At 44.8% G+C, this 20501-nt stretch overlaps 1 protein-coding gene across 1 annotated transcript; it reads left to right on the forward strand.

The window, feature by feature from the left end:
- The first annotated feature begins 194 nt into the window (after positions 1-194).
- On the forward strand, positions 195-9266 carry atf6b (activating transcription factor 6 beta). Its single transcript, XM_029514004.1, has 17 exons — positions 195-492; positions 2194-2273; positions 2962-3043; positions 3385-3444; positions 3529-3608; positions 4038-4248; positions 4476-4640; positions 4749-4918; positions 5212-5391; positions 6062-6144; positions 6352-6534; positions 6811-6918; positions 7186-7285; positions 7422-7489; positions 7743-7842; positions 7932-8016; positions 8127-9266. Exons 1-17 carry the CDS (start codon positions 420-422, stop codon positions 8444-8446), a joined length of 2148 nt encoding a protein of 715 aa, XP_029369864.1. The 5' UTR covers positions 195-419; the 3' UTR covers positions 8447-9266.
- The last annotated feature ends 11235 nt before the right edge of the window (positions 9267-20501 follow it).

Consider the following 20501-nt stretch of genomic DNA (forward strand, 5'->3'; position numbering starts at 1 on the left):
TTTATGATTAGTTAATTTAACACGTCGATCAAATTTCGGCCCGCCGATTGGTCCAAATCATCTCTATAGCCCTCTATCCAGCTGATGGCTATCGGCGAAATTTAATTGGTCCGCTCGCCTGTCGATCACGCGGATCTTCCCTCTCATTGGCTGGTCCCGTGCATGTGGGCGGTGGGCTTTGGACAAACGTTTCCTTGTGTGTCATATGCGGAGCAGAAGGGAAGTCTCGGATAAATCCGCTCCGGAGGCTCCGGCCGGACCCAAACATCACTTTTCCCGCAGCGGAGAATCATCTCATCGGGAGTAATAAATGAAATCCCCGCCCGGTAGCAGCTAGCTCTCTGCATGCTAAAGCTATCGGTGGGAGCCGGTCGGTGTTAGCCGCTATCACGTCGCCGTCTGAGGCCGCCTTTGTGGCCATGAGCACCGACTTACTGTCGGAGCTGGACAGCCGGTTCTTCGCCGATAACCTGCTGACCAGCGAAGACTGGGGTGAGTGACCCGGGTGACCCCGGTGACCCCGGTGACATGTTTCTGTGAAAATGGCCTCCCGGTAAACTGTCCACTTTATTCATCATTAAATTCAACCAACATTCATTCACACTCATTATCGACACCGACGGATCACCTTTAGGAAACTAAATTAATTAAGGAAGTAATTTCCGGTCAGTTCGCTAATTACTTAATCAATCAAGAGCTGACCTTTTTGGTTCACACCTAAACCTTCATGACCTGAGATTAGGTGGGCCACATCCCCACATTTTCTCATCCTCTCTGTCACATTGACCAGCATAAGTGATGAATAAACACAAATATCCATAAAGTGCAAATGAAGCTCCAGGTATTGTGTGTGTTTGTGTGGCCCCGGTGGGTGAGAGCAGCATGTTGGACCATCCAGGGCTCTGAGCCGGTGTTGGATCCAGACAGGGACTCATCCTGTGGCCTTGCCATGTGAGAACCAACTGGAGCCAAACGTTGGCTGTCACGGTGAGAGTGAACGGCCATTAGTTCTCACACATCTGTGTGAATGAAAGATAGATTGGACTGCACTGTTATCGGTCATCTGAAACCTCATTAGGTCAGATTAGATGAGACTTTAATGACCCCAGTGAGAAAACTGGGTCAGAACAGCAGCAGGAGTTAATACACGGGACATTTACACCCAGTGGAAACACAGGCGGTGATTACAATATCTGAAAGTTGTGTATCAACAACTCACACTGTGCTTTTAACCGTGTTGTGTCCGTCTTTTAGTTCATTTGTAGATTTATGAAATGTGAAATGATATAAACCTTTTATCAGCTCTGATATATCCACCATTCACACCTGCCTGAGGGGGCGTGGCCTGTTTGTTTCAAAGTCCACATGCATATTTACTACTGCGCACCTCATCTAAACATGCAAGGTATGATGGGGGAAATGATAGCACGGAAAAGGTTGGTTTCCTTTCTATTCAGATACTAAAAGTTAAACAGGAAGTGGAGGATTAACCACACACCTGATCAGTGTTGTAGATAAGTGTGCTTAACGCGGAATGTGTTGACCAACTCCCATGATGCATCAGTCCAAGGTTCAAGGTAGAAAACAGACTGCCGCTTGCATGGGGGGGTTGACTGTGTGTCGTTTTCTCCTCCTGCTATGTTCGTACTCAACAGCAGCGTTCATGGGTTAACGGCTGTTTGAAGCAGTAATAACACACATCAACATCATTAAAACTGAGACCAGCACTAATAATGACTTATATTATTAAGATGATAGAAGCAGTTCCATCAGCAGAAGTTACAGGTTTGATGTGAGAGTTTCTGAGGGAGGAAGGAGTTGGGGGTTGGTAGATAAGTCTTCAGTGGTGAGAGGGAAGCTGTCACAGTCTCTTTGTTAGCATTTCAGATGTAAACGGAAAATTGATGTGATGATAATGTTCTTTTCTGTAATGTTTCCTCAATAGAACATTTTGGGTCTGTAGAGTGTTCTCAAACGGATCGTTTGAAAACATCAAGGCTTCCAAGGAAGTTCCAGTCCAACCAGTAAAGTTGATGTGTTAGGAGCATTAATCAGCTTGTTCATGAGGTGGCATCTTGTCCTGATGTGTTGTTGAAAGTGTGTTTTCAGAGAAGTGTCTTTACTCTGACCCTGGAGCTGCTCGTGCCCCGTCCCAGTGGAGGTGTTTAATCCCTGTCCCCTGTCTCTCCTCAGATGCCTGTCTGTACCAGTGTGACAGCATGGAGGAGGGAGAGGAGGGAGACTTCAGCCGGGGGCTGAGATACGACACAGCGGTAAGGACACAGGCTGAGAGTGTAACTGATGCTCCAACACTCCACCTTCATACAGCTCAGGGTTCAACTGGTTCAGGTCTTTTCAAGTCAGCAGGAGAGGTCACAGACTAAGCAGCTTCCTTTGTCTTTGCTGCCCATCTGATTATGGGTACTGTAGTGTTTTTTTCTGGCAGCCATGATGGGTTTTAGTTCTTGCCACACTCACAGAGAGGAGACGTGCCTCCCCACAATGACTTTACCTCCAACAACATCACAGCATCTTCAGAATCAAATCAAATCAGATTTATTTGGATTGCGCCAAATCATAACAATGTTACATCAAGGCACTTTACATACAGAGCAGAACACATGCTGCTCCAGTGACTGTGCTTCAGTAAAATGATGTGAAAAAACACCACACCTCAGGTGGCTGCAGTTAGCTGCAGGTACTTCTGTCCCCAGAAGGAGGGAGGATTTGTTGGTTTTCTTTACCTTCTGCTGGTTTGGTTTTTGGGCTGTAACTCTGGCAAACCAAAGCATCAAAACATTACAGATGTCCACACGTATTCTGTGGAAATGTTTTGAATCTTTTTCTACAGTTTATGTTGAGTGAATTTAATTGTTTCTATTTGTTGTTTTTTTTTTACCCCTGATTCTTTCTTATCCTCCCCGTCTCTCTTCCTCTTCTCTTTTTTTCAACTTCTTGCAGTTCGACAATGACCTTGTGCTCACCCTCGATCCTGACAACCCCACATCACCGTGGCAACACAGTGACGACAACCTGCTCACAGGTACAGAGCAGCCAGCCAACCGAAGCTTGAGCAACCACTGTTGGCCTTTTGTTCCCACATCCCCTTTGTCTCCTCAGCCTCTGGAGTCTGTTTTTTTTTGGGTTTCTTTTAAGACTTTACAACATTTAAGATGGATTTTTAGTTCTAGCATAATAAAATGTGAAAATACAGTAGATAGTGTATTTAATAGGTGCTAAACTCAGTGTCGGATTAATTCGTATTTAAATTGTCTTACTCGTTTTAAACTGGTTGATTTAGGCTTTGTTATAAAAACTTTCATCAATATTCTGACTTTGGTGTTAAGCCTGATCTTTGCGCTGTCCGCCTGTCTTTCTCTGAAGGTGACACTTCGGTGATGAAGAATGAAATGACGATCACTCAGCCGTTACCAGTGGAAATGTGTATGTTTGTCCGTTTGGTAGAGTAAAACCTGTTTTACTGCTGTCCGTGTTTTTTTGTTTACTGGTCTACTTGCTTGTGTGCAGTGTTCCAGGTGAAAGCAGAGCCCCTTTCTCCTGCCTCCTCTCTGGGCTCTGACTGCTCTGTGTCCTCACCAGATCCACAGGTTTGTGTCTGAAACATGCTGTTGAGTCATTACTGAAGTTTCGGCCACCTGCCCTACATGATGCTGACAACAACTGTAATAATTGCAGGCTCTGGCAAAAAACATGCAGCAAAACTCAGGCAGGGAAACACAGAACTCTCTGAATGCTAAAGCTAGTGGTGAACTGATATGGCTTCAGTGGATAGCACAGTTTATTGTTAGTTATTGTTCTCAGGGAAAACCTCTCAACAAACATTTGTGGCAAAACAAACTCATTCACTTTCACAACTTCCAGCAGAACTTGTTAAACAGGATGTGCGAACCAATCTTGTCATTAACTCTGATTATCGAATATGTTTTAGTTACTCGACGTGTTCTGCTGCTGTCTCGGCAGCTTTTGAAAACAAAAATATCCTGAGTTACTGACTCTGTGGTCTTTCTCCTGAGTAGATCACAGTTAAAGGTGAAAACCCTCCAACTCCTCCGTACATGTACGGAGACGTGCTGGCTCCTCCGCTGGGATCCATGGAGGTAACTGTGGCGACAACATCGGTGGCCCCTCCTCAGACTCAGTTACCTGCCCTCACGAAGACGCAGCTCCAGACGCCGTTAACCACCCAGATGCCTGCAGTCATTGGTGGATTACAGACACAGGCTGCAGGTACGCCGATGCTATGGCTGCTCCAGTAACAGGAACCAGTAGTCTGGTTGGACAGAGTTGTTTTTGCATGATGGAATGATTTGGTGTCTTAACTCCAGGAGAAGCCGAGAAATATAAACCTGTTTCTCTTTATCTGCATGCAAATGACTCCAGTATTGGAAAACTCAAATGTTGTGTCGGTTGCTGCTGTTTAAATGACTCCTCCTCTGCTCCCTTCCCTCATTCAGTCCTGCCAAGTTCAGCCGCATTAAAGGCCAACACAATCCTGAGCACAAAACCCCCCATCCAGCCCAGACCTGTCTGTGTCACTACCCTGCCAGTCCCCCAGACCCCGGCACCGGCCAAGACCCTCATCCTGCAGGGCCTCCCCTCCATGGACCAGACCAGACCTGGTAAGAGACCTTAAAACAGACAGCAGAATCTCAGATTTGGGTTCTTCCTGCATCTCTGCTGTCTCTGCGTCAGCAGAGTTCAGAGTTCTTCCCTTCTTCCTCCCACAGTCGTCCTGTCTCAGTCCGTCTGTCTTGGTACCGCTCCTGCCATCGTCAAAATGGAGCCAGTCTCTCCCAGCATCCCTCAGCACTGCTCCAGTCCCACAGCCCCACCCAGCAGCAAACCCATCGTTCCGGCGACCACGACTTTACCCAGCAACAACTCCAGTGATATTGACGTGAGTAGGCTGGAAGTGATGTCTCACACCAGAGATCAATTTATTTAGGGGTGGAAAACTTTCTGAAGGAGCTGACTCAAAAAGACCGAAAACAGCCATTTCACCTGGACATGTTCAGGCTCTCTAACATGGAGCTGAGCTCAGTGTTCCATTGACGCCTCTTGTGTAACTGTGATATGTGATCGTTTCCCCTCGGGTGGTGGATTATATCACAGCTGTTGAATAATCCTTCCTCTGCTTCCTCCAACTCATCCTCCTCCTGAATGATTTCCATCCTCCCTCACCTCATGCAGATGAAGGTACTGAAGCGGCAGCAGAGGATGATAAAGAACCGGGAGTCGGCCTGTCAGTCGAGGAAGAAAAAGAAGGAGTACCTTCAGAACTTGGAGGCTCAGCTCAGGGAGGCTCAGCAGGAGAATGAACGGCTCCGCAGGGAGAACCAGGCGCTGAGGGACAGACTGGCTGGGAAAGAGGTGAGAAGGGAAACAACTGTCCAGATCTGGAACAGCTCTCCAAAAAACATATAAAGGCCCATGAAAGGATGAGCAGAACCAAATGTGTGGGGGAGGTGTTGTCAGCAGTCTGTACAGTCCATCTGTTCTCCAAAGCTACTCATCAGATAATATTAATGTGAAAAATACTATTTTATATTTGCTAAGTGTCCTTTATCAACAAAGGTTGACAAACCATCAGAAAAAATATAAAACACAAAAAAGCCAAATAAAATGGCTGAATTATTGTCATCAGATGGAAAACATAAAACAAATGTTCATCAAAAATCTGCAGATAAATCCACATGAAAGTTGTCTGATGCTGAACAAACGCTGAGCCTCTCTGTCCCATTGTGAATGAAAGAATCATTGAATGTCATGAGTGATGTGTGATCACAGTCAAGAGCAGCTGATTTCCCTGCAGTCTCTCCGTTAGCTGGTCTTGAGAGACGGCTCCGGCCTGATAAATGTACCAAGGAAGTAAATTAACTTACTGGAAACAACTGGAGCTGATGTGAAGAGTCATTTTGAACCCGTAGAACCTGTTAAAGAATGACTGGGAGTGTGTCAAACACCAACACGCGCTGATTCTGCTGTCTTTTTTTTTTTTTTTTTTGTTACTGAGATAATTTTTCCTGTTTCTCTTTTTCAGGGCAGCGACTCTGCGAGTAACAAGAGAGCCATCTGTGTCATGGCTGTTCTGCTGTTCATGACCTTCAGCTTCGGACCCGTCAGGTATCCGTCATACTTTGAACTCTTTAAACTTATTGCTCTGTTTTTTTGACTGTAATTTTGAAAGTTTCATTGCTGAAGTAGAAGTATACACTTGTTATTAAAGAACCTGAAATCTAATCTGCCCGTAATGTGATGAAGAAAAATAGGGTTTAAAAAAATGACGGTGATGTGAGTTTAATTTGATGTTGCTGTTCTTCCCCTCTGCAGCATCACAGACAGGAAGCTGTCAGTGAGTCTACAGGACGGTGTGACGTCGTACACAGGACGGAGGCTGTTGGAAATCGAACAGCAGGTGGCGGCTCAGCCTCCGAGCAGAGTGGAGGACAAGGCGGAGATGGACGAAGACGGAGCAGAGTCGGAGAGATACACTTCAGACTCGTATCACTTCAGGTGAGAAGAATTAATTAATTAAAATCAGCAGACTGAATCTGAACAGGTTTAAACTTTGGCTCATGTTTTTCATTTCTAAAAAACGGCACCAAGTGTTCACTGTAATGAGGGATAGAAGCTCCTAATGCTAGGAGGGCTCCACCTGCTGGAGCTCAGGAGAAGCTGCCTCAACTTCGCACTAAGAAAATCCACCTTTTGTCAAGAGTCTGGACCTTAATCCAGCAGAGACGGCCTCCCTGGTAGACTGAGCCAACCTAATCTAATTGTGTTTTGCAGGAACCTGAGTGACGTCTTCACTGACATGAAGGACCTGGTTCTCCAGGACATCGACCGGTACTTAACGTCCTCCGACTGCAGACAGTTCAACCGGTCTGAGTCTCTGAGGTCAGGTCCACCAGATAAACACATTCAAAAGTCGACAAAGCTGGAACCTGAACCCAGAAGCAGCTTCAGTGTTTAAATGTTTGTGTTTTTGTGTAAAGAGAAACGTGAAAAACACCAAAAGGAATGATTCAGCCGCTTTTATAAGGTTTTTCCTTTGAGACCAACAGCTGGTATCATATTTGGTTTGTTAGATATGAAGTCAGTCTCTGCTTCTCCTTCTTCTGGTTTCCCACTTGCTGACTTAGTGACCGTCCTCTTGTTCTTCAGGCTGGCTGACGAGCTCCGAGGTTGGGTTCACCGGCACCAGATCGACAGGAAGAAGTCTGGAGGGAAACCAAAGATGGCCAAGAAGGCCAAGATCGCCCAGGTAGAGTCCACCTCCTCTTCTTCACGTTCTTCACATTCCAACACCGCTGTTAGAATCTGCCCTAACAACACACACATGTTGTGTACCTTTTGTGCTGGAGAGACTTGACTTCCTGTTGATTGTTGTGTTGTGGCAGAAAGCTCAGCTGAGGAAGACAAACTTCTCCAGATATCTGCCCATTCAGGCGCATCGCTCCATAGAGAGGTAAGAGTCCCTGCTCCTAACACAAACCAGGACACGTCTTTCCTGATCTCCTGCTGAGGTTTATCTGTCTTAGTGACACTGTAACGGGTCTAATGCACGAGCTTTCAGTCAGGATTCAAGAGACGGACAAATTTAACTGTCCACATCTGTCAGAAGATATATTTGTGTTTTTAAGAGTCTGAAAACAAACGCAGTGTAGATGTACATCTCCTGTCTGAGCCAAAAAAAATGACTGACATGTCTGTCCCCGCAGTCAGCTGCAGGTACTTCCTGGTCCCGAGGTCACTTACAGCGACTTCCTGGACGCCATCGACCGTAGAGAGGACACGTTCTACGTTGTCTCCTTCAGACGGGTATGAACACGTCAACAGTGACAGCGTGTCCTCTGGTCATGTGACATTTTAGCATCAGTCAAACATGTCTCCTGTCTTCGTCTCCACAGGACCACCTGCTGTTACCGGCCATCAGCCACAACAAAACCAGCAGACCCAAAATGTCTCTGGTGATGCCGGCCATGTCCGTCAACGGTGAGTTGAGCTCCACCCCGTCTCCAAAGAGAGGACATGTTGTCCTTCATGTAGGGTGGCCCCTGAGGACCAAGCTCGAACTGTCTTTAACTCTGTTGCTCCCCCCACAGAGAGCCTGTATAATTCCTCTCAGGGCTACGAGATGATGATGCAGGTGGACTGTGAGGTCATGGACACACGAATCGTCCCCATCAAGTCCTCTGCTGTCCCGCCGTCTCTCAGAGACTCTCCCCCACCTCCCCCTTCCTCCCACCACAACCCTCACCACCATCACCATGGCAACCACACATCGCTCCGAGGACGCCACCAGCATCACCCATCCTCGTCCACTTCCTCGTCCTCCTCTGGCTCGTCCTCATCTCCAAGGCAACCTTTACCCGCTCGTCGTCCAGCAGCGGAGTATTTCATCGGCCAATCAGCGGGGGTCTGAAGAGACGTCGTCATGGTGACAGTGGAAAATTTAAAACATGGAGAGGAAGGTCAAAACCCCAGGTCTTCAACCTCTCCTGTTGTTTCCTCGCCTCCCCCTGAAGGTCATGTCAGTAAAGTTCAGAAGAAAATATAAATCAAATGTAAAATATATGAGAAGAACAGTTAAAGTCGGACAGCAGCTCACTGCGCAGTTTTAATATTAAAGTGTACGGTTGGAGTCGGGTCACAGTTGTTTTATATAATACTGACTGCACACTCTGGATGTTTGCTATCAGGACTGATGGCCTGAAGATCCCGACCAGCCTCTCCATTCAGGTTGATCCACACGTCCTTTTTTTTTCCTCAAAAGAAAAACCATGCTCTTATTTAGAAAGGGGATTATTTAATAACTGTAAAATATGAGTTGTCACTGTAGATATTTTGGAATATTTTTGTTTGTTACCTTTTTTATTTTTTTTTTTCTTTGTTTTTTTGTTTTTTTGTTTTTTTGACAACAAAAATGAAAAGGAAAAAAAAATGCGGAGTAAGTTCCTAGTGGGGAAAAAACATGGACCAACCACTTCATCCATCCATCATCTGACTCGACATATTTATGAAATTAGATTTTTTTATTGTATAGAACAAACTTCTAGGAAGCTGAAGAAGTTTAAATATTTAAACAGAAACATAAAAGTATGATTTCTGCCAAAATAAGACCCGAATAAAAAACAAAAAAAAACTTTTATTTTGGAAAGTCAAGCCAAGCATGTTTAATTTTAATTTTTGGCCAAAAGTGTGTGTGTGTGTGTGTGTGTGTGTGTGTGTGTGTGTGTGTGTGTGTGTGTGTGTGTGTGTGTGTGTGTGTGTGTGTGTGTGTGTGTGTGTGTGTGTGTGTGTGTGTGTGTGTGTGTGTGTGTGTGTGTGTGTGTGTGTGTGTGTGTGTGTGTGTGTGAGAACCCACTTTATTTTCTCTCCCTTGTTGAAGTTGTGCAATAATTTAAAGGGGTGTTCCAACTATTTCCCACTTACTGAAACCCTTCATTTGGCATCAGGCAGGACGAATCCACAGTTGCATTATGGGGATTGTAGGAGTCAAATGCTAGAGATTAAAGTCATGATATTTCAATTTCAGCTGCTTGTTGCCCTCTAACACTTCAAGAATTAAACTTAAAAACTTTAAAAGGGAAAAACAAATATTGACAATCGAAAAACTAAAACAGAAATAAGTTTCAGTAAAAATTTAACCACACATTTTAACCGTGCTTTTTCTCTTTTTCAAGAGTTTAATGTGAAAACAAAAATGCCTAAATGCTGAATGGATTTATGACGTGATGAAAACTGCTGAAAAGGTTTTGTTTTGTTGTGCGTCTGTGTCGCCTGCTGCACTGCTGCTCCTCATGTCTGAAAAAGAAAAGTTATTGCTTTTGTGTAAAGACAGAAAATGTTGCTCATTTGGTCGAATCTCTACTGACACAACAAATTAAAACAACTCTGTTTCTGAAATGAATCAAACAAATATTCTGATGGATTAATCTGCCGGCCTAAAGTCTGAATTCAGATTTTACTAAATGATGAACAGCTGATTGATTTTCTGCTAATTGACGGATTGTCTCAGATCCATATCAGGTGGTTTCCTTTATCACATTTAAACTTTTTGTCAGAAACATTTAAATTCCAATAATTCTGTTTTGTGACTCGGTTTGCAGATCGATTCTGTGTGTTTGTTGTTTATCACTGATGTGTAAATATCATAAATTTTTTTTTATTTAAAATGAGAAAAGTGTAAATATGTCTTTGTAACTCGCTTCGATGTTTGTAGGAAACAAAGTGTTTGATAAAATCAATAAACCCAAACCTGGAGTTCATGTCCATCTTCACACAGCTGAAGGTTAACAAAATAAAAGTCAGTCTGACTCTTCCAGTCACTTTAAAGATCTCTGGTGGATTTTTCCTTAAAGGTGGCTTTCGGAGTCAGCAGAGGGTGACAGAGCTCCATCTTCATCTCTGCTGGAAACAAATGATAAAAATATCAACTGTTACTTTAAAGACTATTTGTTTCAGAAATGGAAAACACACAGAGTGAAGTTGATTCCTAATCCTCAGTGTGTGTGTGTGAACTCAGCCAACTTCAAATCTTCGTCTCTCTCTCAGATTAATTTGTAATCATCCATCCATCTTCATCCACGTCCACCAGCTCTGACCGGGGGATCCCCAGGCTGTACTGAAGTCTATGGGAAAATGTCCCTCCTCTTCCCTGAAACACAACATGATGTTCATTTAGAGGGAAAGGGGAGGGGTTAGGGGTGGAGCTGCTGTGTGACGGGGGGGGGTCACCTGGGAACCTTTAACCTGACGGCTGGGTTTCCACTGCAGCCGCGTGTCCCCAGTAAATGCCCCCCCCACCTGTGAGCCAGATGTTTGAGTGATGGCTCTTACAGCTGAGGTTGAACAATACATCGCTAATGTAACACAACGGCACGTTTCCTGTCGCTGCAAACACAACCACACACTGAAGGCTGTGGAGAAAAACACACGGACACGTCCCCGTTTCATTATTTGGGGAAAAGACACATTTACAGCAAATACGACGAATTTAAAGGCCCAATGGTGGATTCTTCTCCAGTCTCTTATTTTGAAGGGTTGATAGTTTTAAGAACACAAAGACCTTTAAATAAATCACAGCCAAACAGGCGGACAAGTTTTTTATTTGAGGGAAAGTTGTTAATTTGAGAAGAACAAAACGTGACTAAGTTAATAAAGGAGGCGGGAAAGTTCCTCATTAACATCAGGCCGCCATCATGTCTCCCATAAATCAATCCTGCCCCCCCACTCTGATTTCACACCGTCACACTCTGTTCGACTGGAAGAAGCTGAAGAATTTACCACATCATTAATCTGGTTTCTGAAACTCTCCAGACGAGACGCCGAGCCAGTTGGCCGTTTGAAAACAGGAAGCAGATTGAGATGGAGACGCAGCTGCAGAGTTAAACACGGAGTATAAATCTGACCCTCTCAAGAGATCAGAGGACTGATATTATTAACTATTGTGAAAATTCAAACATCATTTTATTTGGATTAAAAATCGGACTGACCTCACAAACAAACATCTGACATCAGCTGAATGCAGTGACATCATTTTGTGGTCTTGTTGGATGATGAGTGTTTTCATTTCTGTTGTTTTCCAGGTTTTCTTGTTGTGGGTGTGTTTCTGTGGTTTGGGGGCGTGGCCTCGCCATCAGCTCACCTGCGTCTCGTCAGCTGTCCTGTCTGAACCTGCAGGAAACATCAGACTGGATTTGTACTCAGCCTTCTGTGGACATTAAACCTTCTTCAGGTCAGGATGCTCCCATGAAAGAAAACCTTGGACATTTTTCAGGTTTTCAGGGCAGGACGTGACCTCCGAGGTGACCTCGGCCTCCAGCTGCTGACGGACAGAAGCTCCTGGAAGGAATTTGTTTTCTCATCGCATCTCACCGTAAAACCGCCAATCTGTGGGCGACAGAGGGGGGTCCTGTCAGCTTTATGGGACACGCACCGTCACACTTCTGCAAAATAAACAGAACCACCAGGTCCAGTGAACACACACACACCAGGTTAAGGTTGTGGACGCTTCATCAAAAACCAGGTGTCTGATATTAACTACATTTTTTCAGCGTCAGCAGAAGGTGGATCTGAGCTGCTCTGTATCTGTCCTGGTGGGTGACATCAGCGCAGATGTAAACCTAATAATAAAAATACGTTTTTCCACCGCAGTTTGATTTTAAGTCACTTTTCTTGCTGTCATATCAGCGCTGTGGGTCTAATTTCAAAACCAATTAAACTTTATGTTTTTGTGATTCGGAGGATTTATTGTGGAGAAAGCACAAAGACCAAATTCTTCAGGTTCAGACTTCGGCCCTCCATGTGCAGATCAACGTACCGTGATGTGCCAACTCTGCAGCGGTTGTCTGTGATGCATGATGGGCACATGTCGGCCACACAGACAGCTGCTCGGTTTCCTCTGACTCACACTTTCCACTGAAAAACGACGACAGTTGACGTGAACAACACGTACGTACAACACAAAGCAGCTGAGGACTTCTCTCCACCAATCAGATCCTTCACATTAATGAGACAGTGATGATTTATGTCTTCAAGTGAAAAAATACGTATTTCATTGCAACAGATGGTTTGACTGTTGTGATCTTTTTCTTCAGTCAGAAGTTCAGTCCAAAGGTCCTTCCGGTCTAAAGGCAGACCTCCAGGTGGTCTGATGATTCTAAATAGGTCCAACTTCCACGTTAACCCAGGTAAAGAATCAAAGGACTCAGTCAGTCCGTCCGTTCGATGAAACACAGATGAGTGAATATGGAGGATGTGATTCAGTTGAAAATAATATTTGTTCAGGAGACATTAGACGGCCTTTATTTGGTTGTAAACGTTTCTGACTGGGCCGAGGTCGGAGGCAGTCCGGCTGTCCTGCGGGGATCAGGTCTGCGTTTTAATGTTCATGATGTGTGAAGGAAACGGTCTTCTGTTGTTTTTGACCAAGAACCGATCAGATCCGGCTTTGATTCCTGCTCAGATGAGGATTTACCGTCTTTGAGTCCTGCTGTTCTTTTGGTTTCAACCTGCTGTGTTTGTGACAGATTGGCCTCGTTACTCTGGTTTGTCCATCACTGAGAAATCTGGAAGAACATCAAGAAACATCTCAGCTCTGGCTCCTCAGAGAGACAGAGAATGGGGGGGGGGGCGCAATTTTACAAGACAAAAAAACTTCTGCCCACCTTTCTTTATTTCTGTCTCTGGCTTACACTTCATAACTCTCTGCTTCTCCGTCATTCCTTCAACATATGGGGCTCCTAAACCTTCCACTCGTAAAAGGATGAAGGACAGAAATCTGGAGCTGCCAGAGGTGGAAAACGTGACCTCTGAAAGAGAAAGGATGGAGAGGGAAGAAGAGAAAAAGCAACAGCGGTGGAGTGAATTTATGAAACAAAGTGAATTTAAATCTCTCGGGCTCATTTTATGTCTTTTTGTTCTAAAATTGAATTAAAATTTGAGAAAGACAGCACACAGTGAGTTTTATTGGGCATGTTGACGCTGACAGAAATATGAGCTGCGCTCATTAACATGAAGGATTTCTTTAACATACAAAGCTGAGATTGTAAAGTTTCACCTGGATCTGAGAGGATCAGCTCACATCCTTCAGATCTGAAAACTCTTGAACTCCGTGTCCTTCTTTATCAACTTCACTGTGAGCGAGCACAGACTGGATCTCGTCTGAAAGGATCCACTTCATTCTACAGTTAAATTTCAGGCTTATTGTTTACTCTGATCCTGATTTTCATTTTTACTGAACGATTTTCTGTCTGTCAGCACATTTTCAATCAGCCTCTGTCTGGGAAATATAGAGGTTAAATATTTCTCAGAGAATCGATGTTTCAGTGCTCTGGGAAAAGACTTCTTGTGGGCCGACGGCGAGATGCCTGTGAAGTTACTCATATGTCACCAGGCTGGTGGACGTCAGCGGCGTGAAGACGTCTTCGGCCCACGGCTGATTTTTTTTTTTTAGCATTTCTGACCCATTTTAAGGTGGATTAATCAGATCACACCTCAGTCTGCTGGAGAGACAGAGGAGGGAAAAACGTGTGCATTTAAATGAGTTTTCCTGCCGTTTCCTACAAAAAACAAAATCACCCTTCTTAGAAAACACACATAAAAACTGACTCATCAAAATTCAGGTCTTGAAGTCGTTGCTGCTCCCAGGAGGCTGAAAGAAGACCATTGTCCTGGAGGAAGAGGAGGAAGAGGAGTTTCCTCTGTGAAGGATTCAAGTACAGCTGGAGCTGGGAAATGTGAAGTATGCAGGGAAGCCAGAGGAGGAGATGTTACAGAAATATCAGGGAAAAGAGCAGAAGAATCTCAGACTGAGAGACAGAGAGCGGAGGGAATAACGGGGAGTTAAAGGTCCCCCGATGACTGTGAATATGTTCGGACATCTTGTTTCTTCCAGCCGGTAAAATGTTGGAGAACTTTTCTCATAAAACTGTTTCCATGTGAGTCCTTTACAGGTTAATGTTTTTCCACAAAGTTTATGTGCAGAAATTAAAAATATAAAATGTTTGTTTACTGCCGTTAAAATCTATAGTGAGTTTTTAGTCTGTAAACAAAACAATGAATAGGTTAATGAAGAATGAATCCAATGAGGAGGATTCTTTAAAAATGTAGCGAGTAGATTATTAAAGTATCATAAAGGTTATTAAAACCATAATCCATGCAGCAATGAATTATGGGACGTTAAATCTCCGTGACTTGAAATCAGTTTGTTTCAGGTGAAAATGACAAACAGGAAATGATGTGATCTCGACCCGTCAAACTCAAATAAATCTGAAAAGTTCTGACCAGGGCTAAAAGGTTAGCATGCTAACTTTAGTCAGAAAAGACAGATGCCGGCTAGCTGCTAGCTAAAGTTTACAGTTGGAAGCTGTTTTAGGACACTAGCGGCAGCTAGCTGGTTAGCTTTAGCTCGAAGGTAAAACCTTTTTGTCCACTTCTGGAGACAGATGTTGGTGAGGAAAGAAATGACGTTTGCTGCTGTTAGCATAGCAACACTTGCATCGCTTCTTTAGCCATAAAGAGGAATCATTTTAAGGTCCCAACAAACTAAATGGAGAAATGTGAAAGTAGGAAAACATTTAAAGGACACCACCTGATTCTGGATCCCCTCAACAGCTCCTGATCCAAATGTGAAACCCAGCTGGCCCTGTGAGAGGATGAGCCAATAGGAGCAGAGTATCCAGGAGCCAATTGGAGTAGAGTCTTCAGGAGCCAATGGGAGCAGAGTTACCAGGAGCCAATGGGAGCAGAGTATCCAGGAGCTGTTCGTCCATTGGCTGCTGATATGGAGCTGCTCCAATTGGCTCCTGGATACTCTGCTCCCATTGGCTGCTGGATACTCTGCTCCCATTGGCTCCTGAAGACTCTACTCCCATTGGCTGCTGGATACTCTGCTCCTATTGGCTCCTGGAGACTCTGCTCCCATTGGCTGCTGGATACTCTGCTCCCATTGGCTGCTGCAGACTGTACTCCCATTGGCTGCTGCAGACTGTACTCCCATTGGCTGCTGACATGGAGCTGCTCCCATTGGCAGCCAATGGACGAACATCTGTGATGTGAGTTTGTTTTATCTTCGCTGGAATCTGGTTACCAAATATCTGAAGGTCGGAGCTGCTGGAGGAGGAACAGTGGTGATGTCATGAACCTTGAGCTGGAGGAATCCATCATCATCATCTTCACCCTCGCTGTTACTGAGATGAAACCACCTACACACGCTGGCTTTCACACTCTGAGGTCAGAGGTCAGAGGTCGTGGGTGTGTGATGTCTTTTTTCCCTCCCTCTCTAGAGATAAAATATTCATTGTTATTTTTTGTCCTTTGTTTCCACCCCCCACCTCATCATCACTTATCAAGCACAATAAGAAAGAGAAGGAGCCAGACCTCCAGTCCCTGTTCACTGTTCACTGACACAACAGACACACAACAGCTGCAGGGAGACTGACTGTTTCCTGTTTCTGTCCCACAACACAACAGCAGTCTGTGGCGACATATCGCAAGATGGCCGACAGACACGTCAGAAGCTTTACAAATAAAAACAACCTGTTCTTGCTTTGTCTGGAGCAGCTATCTGAATTCTGGAGAATTCGTTGGTCAAATATTTTTTTCTCAGCAGCAGCCGTAATCTCCTTCATCCTGCGTCGCCTCCAGGGGCATTCTGGGAAATCTGGTTTGACCCCCCCTCAGACTGAGAGTCTTTACAGTGTCTGTTGGTTTCTTCATTTCTTACAACCTTCATGTTAAAGTTCCACTAAAATTTACACACATCACATCATACAATCTCATCCTGAAGACTCAGCCGGTGAAACGGGTCTCTGTTCGCTCAGTGAATCTGACGTCTGTTAAAAAGGAAAAGAAAACCAATATTGACTTTATTTTCTGGACGCCGTGCTGAATAACTGAAACAGTTATTTAGTGTAACTGAATCTGTTCCCAGGTGTCGAAGGGGTTGATCCCGGTCCGGCCTCGGGCCTTCCTGTTTCCTCCTACAGTCAGAGGCGTGATGGTTCACTGGTGACTCTGAATGACCTGAAGTTGTTGGTCTGTGTGCGTTATGTGAACACACAAACTGTCTCTAAAGGTGGTCTGGTTTTTCCACAGACCCCGAGGTTTAAATGTTGACGTCTATGGGAAAATGTCCCTCCTCCTCCCTGATGAGTTTACGGTCAGAGTCTTCAACAACATGATGTTCATTTAGAGGGAAACAGACCAGAGAGGAGGGGCGGGGCTACACTGTGACTGACAGACTGAACCATCCAATCAGGATAAAACACAGAGCAGGTTAGCTCCACATTCTCCTCCAAAGATGGCCAACAGACAAAGAACAACCTGGAGGCGACGTCATGGTGAGGCGTGTTTCCCTGAGGAATGCTGGGTAAGTGTGTGTTGAAACGAGCTGAGCGATGAACGCAGGCTCATTCCTCACAGTTGGAAGGGCAGTGTTTGGCAGGCCGGACAGATGGGGGATGGATTTCAGACCTTTGTGTGTCCTTTTGTGCGCTACGTTCAGAGAAACTCAGGTCCTGATGGACCTGTTGAACACGAGCTCACCAAAACCTGATTCCTCCTGATGTCGTGATGCATCGAGCTGGATCCAAACCACTCTAATAGATTCTCAGGCTGAACACTCGAATTTCATGGCACACACACACAAAGGGAAGGTGTGATGTGAGGACACTGAATGAAGCACACAATTCTGTTCTTGTGTTTTATTGAGCACAATATCATCAGAAATACTAAATATATTATTATTGATATCTATCAGAGGAACAGTTTTACTTCCAGGAGCGTCTGGCCGTCACCAGCTGGAGGGTTAGGGTTAGGTTCAGGAAGCATCCTGAACAAAAGGAAGAACGTAAATGAATCACAACTTTGAAGGACGTCGTCCATCCTGAGCCTGCACAGGCTGCACAGTCCTCTCAACACAATGTAAAAAAAGGTTTGCTATTCAGGAAATGAAACATTTGTGTCAGTGAAGCTCATCATTATTTCATCTCATCTTTGTGTGTTTCAGATGAAGAGCGCGATACTGCCAGCCACACGGCGGCTTTTTGGTTTCCCATGACGTTAACGTCAGCAACCGCACGTCATTTATGCAGCTTCTGTTTTTAAATACGAAACTTTAGTGACATTATTGTTTTAACTTTGTTCGTGATATCCCTCAAATATTTTCCTGCAGCTTTTAAGTCCTAAACGGGAGAAAGTTTCCAAAACTGCAGCTGGTTTTCAGAAGCAAATGGTTTGAGCAGAGTAATAAAAGAGAAGACGGAGCTGAGTCCAGCTCAGACCAGGAGAACCCAGCAGAGCCTGACACATGACGACGCAGGACACCAGTTTCTGTTTCCAAATGAATCTGCCTTTAATGAAAAGTTAATGATCGTTCCTGCAGACGGCGGAGGCACCAGAACACTTTACGAGCCTCCACTTTCCTCCTCTGGTTCATCTGAGATCTCCTCTGTTCCTCTGCTGTCTAACGACTCTCCTTCTAACGAGCCGTTTCCGCTCCTTTCATTCTTATTCCACCTCCAGAGTGACGGCGCCTCGGACTGATGGACGATGTGTGTTTAAGATGTAAACTCAATGATATCTGGGACAGTTGGACCGAACGTGTGAGTCTGAAGCCAGAGAGAGAATCCAGTCTGACGTCAAGTAATTACCGGCCGCCAGAAAAGGATTTCACTGATTGGCTGCTGTTTCAGTCACGAGAGAGTTTGAAGTGCAAACAAACACAAACTGTTGTCACACAATTCAGTAGAGGAACACAACACCGAAGAGCTGGAGCAGACAAAGAAATGGAAAAACAGCAACAAAAAGACACAAACTGTGCTCATACCCAGAGCACAACACCTCCCGACAAATCACGTTTCCTGTTTATTTATTTCAGATGAGGATGATGAAAATATGCTGCGAGGATCAGTATGAAATAAAACACACATCTCGTCTTCAGGTCGGACACAAATTGCCTTTTCTTCTTCGTCCTGCATCATTCTGAGATTCTGCTCAGTTATTCAATCATCATAAAATCTGGCTTCACATCGTGAAACTGCAGGACCTCACATTGCTCTGAGTGGATCCAGAGTCTGAAAACACAAATTTGTCAGACACCATCCGTCAACGTGACTGACAGAACGATCAAGACCGGCGTTTCCACTTCAATTAGCGTTTTCCGCTTTACAGGATCCACGCTCTGCAGCTCCGGCTCAGCTTGGCCTGGCTCGCAGCGCATATGGAACAATTAGGCCCGACTTTATCGTGCACGTGGTTCTGGTTTCTGAGGCATTTCAGTCATTTCAGTGCTCCCTGAGAGACTGTGAAAGTCCTGATGGGTCCGAAGGGGCGCACTAACGGTTTTTGAGCTCTAGTTAAAGTTGGTAGTGAAGCTGATTAGATCCCTGCTAAGGCCTGAAGGTTATTAAAGCTGTTAGCTACTAAAGCTCCAATAACAAAGAGCTAAAATACACACAGTGAGTCAGACGGTCTGAGATCAGCAGCATTGAAGTGAATTCCATTTGGATCTTTTGCTGTCGTTTCATTTCAGCTCGGGAATCAAACCTGCAGAATCTCTTTCATTTCGTCTCCATTCTCACATTCATCTGCTGTTTTTTCAGATGAAGCTGTAGCTCCACATCTGGAGCAGGGGAGGGACAGTTATTTGTTTTATGTGAATATTAACAGTTTTTGGATCCTGTCAGGGTTTAATGTGGTGAATGTAAAGAACTGAGCGACAGACCGAATCCACAGTGTGAATCAGCTCCCTGGAGGTCTGTCAGCTCAGAATAAAGCCGACTGGCCGCAGTGTGTCTGTCCTGAAGGGGTCAGAGGTCGGGGGGGCTCATACAGCTTATGGTTCATAAAGCTGAAGTCAGCTGTAACTGTCAGGACCATTAAAAACTTTTAAAACTGTTTGGTCTTCTGCTCACGCTGATGCTGCTGTTCTAAATAAAAATGGGCCGTATGTTTATCCAGCAGAATAAAGTGTGTTTCCTGTTTTATTTTGGCACTCACCTCATTTCAGGTTCCTCCACTTCCTGTCCACTTCCTGTGTCCATTTGTCTGTCCTGTTGTGTCTTCAGTCTTCGTCTGTTGTGGCTCAAAGAAAAAGTCCAGCAGCTGTTTTGTCTTTTACAGTAAAGTGTTGCTGTCAGACCGATTTTCATTCACTCCACATCCGGTGAGTTGAACTTTAAACGGCTTTAAACATCAAACTGTGATCCAACGTGTGAGTTAACTGACCGAAGACTAACTTCTAAATGACGGCTCATTTATGTCATTTTAACATAAAGAAGATAATGCTGGAAATGTCATCACAGTTTTCCTGTCGACGAAACGAAACATTCATTAGAATTTATACACAACAAAGACCTGGAAACAATTCATTCATTCATTCATTCATTCATTCATTCATCCATCTTCAACTGCTTATCTGTTTCCAGCTCACAGGACCTGTAAATAATAAACCAGTAAAGTGTGACCGTATCAGCAGCTCTTCTTCCTGATGTTCCTGCAGCCTCTGAGGGATGTTCGCCCGGATGTTGGAGGACCAGAGCGGCGTCGGTGTTCTTCTGCCGACCCCGAACACTTCTGTGGGAGATTTGTTGCAACATCTCGTCTGGACTAAACTCTGCCGACGGGAGCCAAGACCACATGTTTGATGTCAAGTCCTGGACCAGCAGGTTCATCAGGAGACAGACTGAGGGACACCGAAGACGTTTAGGTCCCTCTGTTCCCTTAAAAACAATGAAAAATTCCACATTTTCCATTGTGGACCCCCCCAGCACCGCCCAGCACCGCCCAGCAGGGACCTGTAAAGCTCATAGAATGACATCAGAGAGAAAGATGGGAGGAGGAGGAGGAGGAGGAGAGAGAAACAGACAGAGAGAGAGGGAGGAAAATTCTTCAAGTATGAGAAAATTTTACTGCTCTCCTCCCTCTTCTCTCCTTTTTCTGTCCGTCCATTCGTCCTCCCTCTGCCTGTTGGT

Source organism: Echeneis naucrates, chromosome 11 (assembly GCF_900963305.1).
Source record: "Echeneis naucrates chromosome 11, fEcheNa1.1, whole genome shotgun sequence".
Lineage (NCBI taxonomy): Eukaryota > Metazoa > Chordata > Actinopteri > Carangiformes > Echeneidae > Echeneis > Echeneis naucrates.

Coding starts and splice junctions, on each gene's coding strand:
- atf6b (XM_029514004.1), top strand. CDS start 420: ATGAGCACCGACTTACTGTCGGAGCTGGACAGCCGGTTCTTCGCCGAT. Junction 6,535..6,810: donor TCAGACTCGTATCACTTCAG/GTGAGAAGAATT, acceptor TGTGTTTTGCAG/GAACCTGAGTGACGTCTTCA. Junction 6,919..7,185: donor AACCGGTCTGAGTCTCTGAG/GTCAGGTCCACC, acceptor CTTGTTCTTCAG/GCTGGCTGACGAGCTCCGAG.